The sequence below is a fragment of the Apiospora phragmitis genome (assembly GCF_038363925.1).
Source record: "Apiospora phragmitis strain CBS 135458 chromosome Unknown utg000003l:1.0-2676785.0:1.0-2680665.0, whole genome shotgun sequence".
NCBI classification, from domain to species: domain Eukaryota; kingdom Fungi; phylum Ascomycota; class Sordariomycetes; order Amphisphaeriales; family Apiosporaceae; genus Apiospora; species Apiospora phragmitis.
In genome coordinates this window covers 2,035,848-2,044,853 of record NW_027117401.1, presented here as the reverse complement: position 1 = coordinate 2,044,853, position 9,006 = coordinate 2,035,848, and the positions used below count along the sequence as shown (strand labels likewise).

The following is a 9,006-nucleotide window of genomic DNA, read 5'->3' as shown; positions in this document are numbered from 1 at the left end:
TTCTTCCTTTATACCGATACTTATAGTGAAAGCTAAGGTATAGAGCTTAAACAGTTTATTTAAAAGGATAAGAAAACTATTCGTTTTTAATCTAGAGAATAAATTAGGTTAAAAAAATCCTACGAAGTTAATAAAAAGGAGTGCTTTATAATAATTAAATCCTTTCACCGGATAAAGTTCTACCTATTCGAGGCGATATTTTTATTAAAAATAAATACTAAGGTCTTAATTAATTAAATTAATAACAGAATAATAAATTTCTTATTTAACACTTAATTTATTAAATAACTAGAGTTTATTAAACTATTAACGTGTTACGACCCGACCCGACCCTGCGGCCAGAACCCACCAGCGGCATGGAACTACGATGACCCGGGTACGTACCCCGCCGGTCAGCGCTTACGATGACGACCCCACCGCGATGACAAGACCCACCAAGAGGTCAGCGTCCCAGGACAACCACCGTCCCAGGACAGCCACTATCCCAGGACGACCAGCGTCCCAGGAACACGATGACCAACATCCGGAGCGACGGCTTGGGCAGCACCCGGAGGATAGTACGGACGGCGACAGCGCCGGAAGGCTAGTACGCGTTGGATAGTACATCCACGTCACGTGATCAGGAGCGAAAGGATCACGGCGCTCCCAGTGAGCCTGGAGCGGCAGGATCACGGCGATCCAAGTAAGCCAGCTGGAAGGGATCACCAACCACAGCGTAATCCAGGGAATCAGTGAAGGAGGGATTGGATATATAACAACGAACGTTTCCTATGTATTTCATATAAACACTCTCTACTTCAGTGATTAATCTAAGCATCAATCTAACCCATTGGTGAGGCAAACAGCCTTAACGACTCTATTGTGAATACCTTCAAGTTAACGCACCTTAGTCACCTTTTGTTCCTACGGCTATTGCACATTGTATCGATAGAGGCGGACTTCTATCGCACGTTCAGATACTCTCTCGTATTGCTAAACATAAACCCTTCGGTACGTCTTACCAGGTTTCCCTTTGGACCCCTGATAGCGTTCGTTACATAACGTTCGAAATTAAATACGTCTTAAAAAATATTATTACTAACATTTTACTTAAAAAGAGGCTAGAAGAATTAAACGGTTTTAACGATCGTTAAGAAAGCGATATCGATAAATTCCTAGATATTCGTTTTAATATTATAGGTTCGTTTAGTTTTATGCCGGTATTAGAGCCTAGACCTAAGTCTGGAGGTCTAAATTTAATAAACGAGGTAAACTATTTCCTCTAAACTTTTTAAATATCGATTAAGCTCTAAAACAATAGCTATAAAAACCTAGGTAAACGGAGAGTTTAGCTTAAAACAAAGGCTTTAAAGTTTATAATTTAAAGAGGAATACTTTTTAAAAAACTAGACAAGTATTTTACGGCTTGACGAGTAGTACGTTTTATTTAGAGATATGTTTATAATGAGATAAGCTATCGAAAGAAGGACGCCTGCTATTATCGAATCTACGGATTATATTAATTACTAGGGATATATTAAGACATTAAGAAGTAGAAAAGCTAATATTTAAAATATTAGAAATCTAAGGAATCTAAAATTATAGAACCTATTTTTAGCCTAGTAATTAATAATATCCTCGTTGTTTAAGTTATAAACGTTTAATATATATCGTACCCCACGGTTTAACTAACTACACGGTTTAATTAATTATTTTCCCGTAATTCTTAATAATTAAGTTTATTTTATCTCTTTTCACCATTTTATTATAGTTAGTAATTAAAAAGAAAGCGATATATAATTAGCGTTTCAAGCGCTTCGGTATAGTTTTAAATTAAGTTTCTAATCTATAGCATAAGTTTATAATATCCTTTATATAACTTTACGTTTCCGATATCGCGGCGGTATTTTATAACATAATATACGATTATTAATGTAAAAGCTTACTATTTTTAAAAAAAATATAATAGTTCGGTATATAATCGAACTAAATTCGCGATCGTTTCTTCACTGGATAAGTAGTATTAAAAATATGGCGAACTAATTACTCCTTTAACGTAACGCGGGACGCGTCGGCGTTTATTAAGCCTTTAGCTTCGTATAATAGTAACTAAACCTCCGGACGCGTTTTAATCGAAAAATCGATTATTAGAAAATCTTTTATAAAGATATTGACGCGTATCGCGTATAGTTTACCCTCGTATAGAATATAATTAATAAATATAGGATTTAAAAAGAGGATATTTATAATTTTAACGAGACCGGCTTTTTTATAAGTTAAATCTCGTTTAAGATAATCGTTATAACCTTTAATTAATACGAAAAGTTTAAAGTAATTTAATAAGAGAACTAGGAATAAGTTATAATTATTTAAAGCGTTAGATCGTACGGTTACGTTATCTCTCCGTATATTATATTTATTAAGAAAACAGCGTATTATCGAAGGATTAAGTAATCGTAATTATTAAAAACGGCTAAACTACGAATAAGAAAAACGAGAACTAGATTCGATACTTTAATAAGTATAGAAAGTTTTGTATAAAAAAAGTTTATTATTTATGAAGTTTTAATGGCTATAAGAGCTATTACTCGATAACTTTTAAGATCTATTATAAAAAAACTCGATTATTATATTCTATATATTTTCTTATTCGTTATATAAACTTTAACCTTTTAATATCAGTTGTTTTTATACGTTAAAAAGGTTATACGAGAAAGAAATCGAGCGTTTTATACGGGCGTATTTTATTTATATTTTAAAGGAAGACTTCTTACTAACGTTTTTAAAAGCGTTCCAAGCGACTTTTACCGTTTTAAATATTTAAGCCGGTTTTTAAAAAACAGGACTTATATTATATAACCCGGAATATATTATTTTATAATTAGATATAAAGCTACCTACGTCGACGCCTTTAATAACCCTTTTTAACTTATTTATACCTTAAGAATTAAAGACTTTAAATAATTTAATTAAAGCTTAGTTTTAAACCGAATATATTAAAACTTAAATCGCGCGATATTAAAATAGCTTCGTAATATTAAGTTTAATTAAGCTTAATTAAATTAGGAAAAGTATAATATAAATTATATACCGGCTCGCTTTATTAAAAAGTGAGGTAATCACATTACTAGAAGCGAATAAGATGCTTAGTGTAACGAACGCTATTAGGGGTCTAATAGAAACCTTAGTAGAACGTACGGGGGTTTATATTAGTAATACCAGAGAGTATCTAGACGTGTAATAAGTGGTCGCCTGTTAATATAATGAATAATAACAGTGACTTAATCGTAACTGAGTGTATAACTTAAAGGTATTTATAATAGAGTTATTAAAGTAATGTGCTTTATTAATAGGTTAAGATTAATGCTTAGATTAATTACTGAGGTAATAACTATCTAACTAGGAAATCCTTTTAACTTATATACTAAGTTATTCCCTTATTAATACCGTGGATTACTGGTCTTTACTACTAGTGATCACCTTTTTAGTATTGGTGATCTCTGGTATAGATCACGGTTGCTAAGCCGTGCGATTACTGGGATCCACCGGTGATCGGGTTACGTGACTGCGTGTGGCTGAGGCGTCCGACCCGGGCGGTGCTCAGCTTCGGAGCTTCCTTGCTTGGGCCGTGGTGGGGTTCGTAGCCGCCTGTCGGACCCCTGGTCCTTTAAATGCAGGTCTGCCTTGTGTGGTTCGTAACACTTAGCCGGCGCCGCCGTACGAAAAAAAAACGGCTATAAAATAAAAGATCACTTTGTATATAAATTAAAAAAGACTTATAGTTTTAAAAAGACGTTAATAAATAATTATAAAACGGATCGCGTTAAAGAAATAATCGTATAAGGATGTTTAAAACGCGCTTATAACGCTATAAAATTTACGGAAAGCCTAGGTATAATACTCGTACCTATTAGAATAATATAGAAGTATTTAAAAATAATGATTCCGATTAATTTTAAGATACTAAATACATTATAATAAAATTAATTTATACTTAATTATATAAAGTTTAAAGAAGTATTTAATTTATTTATATATTTAGTTCACTTATAAAGTACGTTATTACTTTATAAACTAGTTTTATAAATACGATTTATTAAGCGATTAAGTAATTAAATTAATAACGAAACGGGTATAAACTAAATTCGATATTTTAATAGATATATTAAACCGTGGACGAAAAACTTTTATTATTTTTTAATCGTAAATAATTACGAAAGCTATATTTCGGTTAAATTCGAAGAATGTTATAAAAATAACGGCAATATTACATTTAATATATTTCTTTATTTATCTTATTAATTTTATTTTTTAAACATAGTATTTTATTTATTATTAATATAAATTTGTTTAAAAATAATCGAGTTATTTATTAAAGCGTTAATGAATTATATTACGAAATTAAAAAAGTTATCGCTTTTAACGACGCGTATTTTATTATTTAAACGAAATAATTAATAAATTAAATATACGTTTTTAAACGTTTATACTTAACTTATTATGTTTAGGGACGGTTAATACTTATAATCTTTAAATACCGTCTAATTTTTAATAAATAATAAAATAATTTATTTTTATTAAAAATAAAATCTTTACTTATAAAAAAGTTCCTCGATATTAATTTTAATTATTATAAATTAAGTAGAAAAAAGTATATATATAATAATATTTAAAATAACCTTTATAAAGGATGAAATACGTACTTAATAAAACGCTAATTTAATACTTTTTAAGCGCTAGAGAGTTAAAAAAAATCGCGCGTTTAGCTTAGAAAAGCCCTTATTATATATAAGAATCTTAAAAACTATAAAACGAGAAGGTAAAAAAGAAGCGTTTAGTAATTAATAAATACGAAACGAGGGGTCCGTCGAAACAGAGGGCGACCAGTAGAAGGCGCTATAATATTTACGGCGAAACAGGTTATAGTACGCGAACATATAGAAACGATATAAAATTAAATTACGAATTAAATAAAGAGTAATTTGGATTAATTTAAAACCTTAAGGTTAAATACATTTATATAAGAATAATAAAGTATAAAAAAAGTGGCCGATTTAATAATATAGTCGACTTAGTAGTAAACCACGTTATTTTATTTATTTAAGTTTTTAATAATAATAAACGTTGTAAACTTTTATTAGTCTTATTATCTCGTTAAAATACTATCTCTATTTTATATAAGCTTTAATAATAGTTATTAACTTTTCATCGTAGATTTAATAATTAAGCTCTAGTTTATTTAGGTTTTTTAAAGAAAAATATATATATAATAAGGTACGACTTTTTATTATCGTTTCGTTAATTTAATTACCTTTAGATCACGTAATTTAATATATTAGTCTTAATTTTAAAGGATTTCGTAAGGTTTATTACGCGAAGTATTAATTCGTTAAAGATACGCTTTTTTATAGCGTAAAAAGCTTCGGCTTTTTTCTCTATTTATCGGAATAGTTGGTCCTTTTTTATTAAATTTATTAAAAGTATCGTTATCTTATTAAATTCGAGGATAAAAATCTAGTAATATTTAACTAGGTTTAAAAAAGATTTAACTTTTATAACGTTTATAAGCGTAACGTATCCCATAAGCGAATATCCTATATAAGCGAATGTCTCACTTTTATAAATTTCCTTATAGCTTTAACCTTTTTTTATATTCCTTTACGTCTGAAAATGTTATAACTTTAAAAAGAAAATAATATAATTCTAGCGCTTTAAGCGTTTTAAAAAGATTTAACTTTAAGCGTATAAAAGGCTGTATTAATTTATTACGTCTTATTAAAAACTTTATAGCGTAGACGAAATAGTTAATTTATATAACGCGAAATATTTATAAATTTTCGAAAATTTTTAAATTCTAAAAACGATGTGATTATTCGATATATTATTAATTTAAATACGCGATCGTTTTTTCCCTAGCTAAATAATATAAAAAATATAGCGAATCGATTATTTAGTTTACGCGACGCGGGACGCGTCGGCGTTAATTAGGCCTCTAATTTCGTACGATAATAACTAGGCCTCCGGACGCGTTTTAACCGAAGAATTAATTATTAAAAAGTTTTTTATAAAGATCTTAACGCGTATCGCGTGTAGTTTATTTTTATACGGAATATAATTTATAAATACGAGATTTAAAAAGAGGATATTTATAACTTTAACGAGACCGGCTTTTTTATAAATTAAATCTCGTTCGAAATAGTCGTAATTACTTTTAATCGATGCGAAAAGCTTAAGGTAATATAATAAAAGAACCGGGAATAGGTTATAATTATTTAAGGCGTCGGATTATACGGTTACGCTATTCCTCTATATATTATTTTTGCCGGGAAAACGTACCTTTCTTTTTAGTATAAAAATAGCTTATTATTAAAGGATTAGGTAATCGTAGTTATTAAAAATAGCTAGACTACGAATAAAAGAGGCGAAAACTAGACTCGATACTTTAATTAATATATTAGGTTTCGTACGAAGAGTTATTATCTCCTTTTAGTTTTAGACGGCTACGAAAGCTACTACTCGATAGCTTTTAAGCTTTATTATAGAGAGAACTCGATTATTATATTTTATATATTTCTTTATTTATTATATAAGTTTTAACCTTTTAATATTAACTATTTTTATATATTAAAAAAAGTGTACGAAAAAGAAATTAAATGTTTTATATAAGCGTATATTATTTATATTTTAAAGGAGGACTTCTTATTAGCGTTTTTAAAAGCGTTTTAAGCGACTTTTACCGTTTCGAATATATAAGGAAGCTTTTAAAAAATAAGACTCGTTTTAAATAATCCGAAATATATTATTTTATAATTAGATATAAAGTTATATATTTTAATACTTTCGGGGATATTTTTCGGCCTATTTATTTTTTAAGAATTAAAAACCTTAAATAATTCGATTAAAGTTTAATTTTAAACTAAATACGTTCGAGACTATATCGTATAGTATTAAAATAGTTTTTCGACGTTTATTTTAATTAGTTTTAATTAAATTATAAAAGTTATAATATATATTATATATCGAGTTACTTTTTTAAAAAGTAAGAACGCGATACTTTAAAAGGTAAATAAGATATTTAGCCGGCGCCGCTATATAAAAAAGAAACGGCTATAAAATAGAAAATTATTTTATATATAAGTTAGAAAAGACTTATAGTTTTAAAGGAATCTTAATAAATAGTTATAAAACGAATCGCGTCGGAGGAATAGTTGTACGAGAACGTTTAGGATACGTTTATAGCGCTATAGAATTACGGAAAGCCCGGGCATAATACGCGTACTTATTAAAATAATATAGAAGTATTTAAAAGTAAAGATTCCGATTAATTTTAATATATTAAATACGTTATGGTAAAATTAATTTATATTTTATTAAAAAGGGTATAAAAGAATTAGATATTCGCTTGTGTGGGATATTCGCTTGTGAGATACGTTAATCTATTCTTTAATTATTAAAGTTTTCGAAGGTTTTATTTAAATTTTTAAAAAAAATATTATATAATTTACGCATATAATTAATCGTTAATAAAATTCCCTCTTTTTTTAAATTAATTAATAAGTTAATATCTTATAGTTTTTAAAATATTAACCCTATATATTGTTTATTTTACTGCTTATTTTTAAAATAAATTAAAATATTATTGAGGTATATTACGACGAACTTATTAAAGTATTTATATAAAACGTAATTAATTATAATTTAAAAACTAGTTAACGCGCTAATTAAATTAAACGACATAGCTTAATATTCGTACTTAATATAAATTAAGTTATATACGTTAAGAAAATTGAATATTAAAAAACTCTTAACATATAATAGCTTATTTTATAAATCGCTAATTAAAAGAAAAGGGTACCGGTTTTTAATAGTAATTTCGTTAAGCTTTTTATAATCGGTATATATACGCTACTTAAGTTTCTTGTCTTTACTTTCCTTTAATACGGAAAAAATAAAGAAACTTATTAATAATATAAATAGTTATATAACTCTTTTGAAGGTTTTTTATAATATATTATTTTAAAGCTTACTTATACTTTTAATTAAGTTTATAAATTAGTATAAAAAGAGGTTCCTTTCCTTGTTTTTAGTTATCTCGTGATCCTATCGTATATATAACAGTAAGCCTATTTTTAATTATTTATTTAAAAAAGCTTCTAATTATCGGTACTTTTTTAATATAATCGTTGTAACGTTTAGCTTAAGTTTCTTAATAATAATATATACTTTAAATATTTTACGTTTATTAAAGAGTTATTTTTTAGACCGTTACTTATTAATTAAGCCTCTTCTTAATATATTCTATTAAAATTAATTGTTTTTAAATTAATTTTAAAATTATTTATTTATAATTAAAGTATTTTTAAAACCGTATAATATTTTACGACGCTCGTGATGTTATACGTAATTCATTTATAACGTTTTTTAATATTAATCGAAAAGGTCGCGACTTTTTTTTTTATACTTTTTTATTTTTATAAAGTATAAATCTTTTATTAATAGTTTTAAATAGATATAAGGTGCTTGTTTTCTTTTATTTAAGCTCGAAGGAGATAAAGATTTATAATAAAATATAGTTTTTTTATATTCCGTTATTAAGTGATACTTTAATATAATATATTTATAAGTATTTTAATTACTCGTTATTTAATATAAAGATTTTTTGAAGTTCGCTTAATATTATCTTTTTATAATCGGCGGCGTTTATTTCCCGGCTAATATTCTTTTAAATAAGTAATAACTTTTTACGATTAAGCGTTATATCGTTATTATTCTTCCTTTTTTTATCGGTAAAGTATTACTTAATACGCCGGTAGAGATGTTTTTATACCTTTCCTTGTATAAAGTATTAGCTTTAATATTAAAAATTCGGGTTTATTAAATAGTTTAAAGGTTTATTAAGTTTATTAAAGTGTTACGACCTGACTTAATTATGCAGTTAAGAACCCTATTTACTAGTACGGAACTATAATATCCCGGCTAGGTTACGATATTATAGCTATAGACCGTACCGCTAGTTATATTAATATG

The 9,006-nt window shown here is 27.2% G+C and overlaps 1 protein-coding gene across 1 annotated transcript; it reads left to right on the top strand.

Annotated features, from left to right (window-relative positions):
* Nucleotides 1-367: 367 nt before the first annotated feature.
* PG994_002977 (uncharacterized protein) lies at nucleotides 368-601 on the top strand (the record flags this gene model as incomplete). Its single annotated transcript, XM_066854386.1, has 1 exon — nucleotides 368-601. The coding sequence occupies one exon, from the start codon at nucleotides 368-370 to the stop codon at nucleotides 599-601; it is 234 nt and encodes a 77-aa protein (XP_066720241.1).
* Between the last annotated feature and the right edge of the window lie 8,405 nt (nucleotides 602-9,006).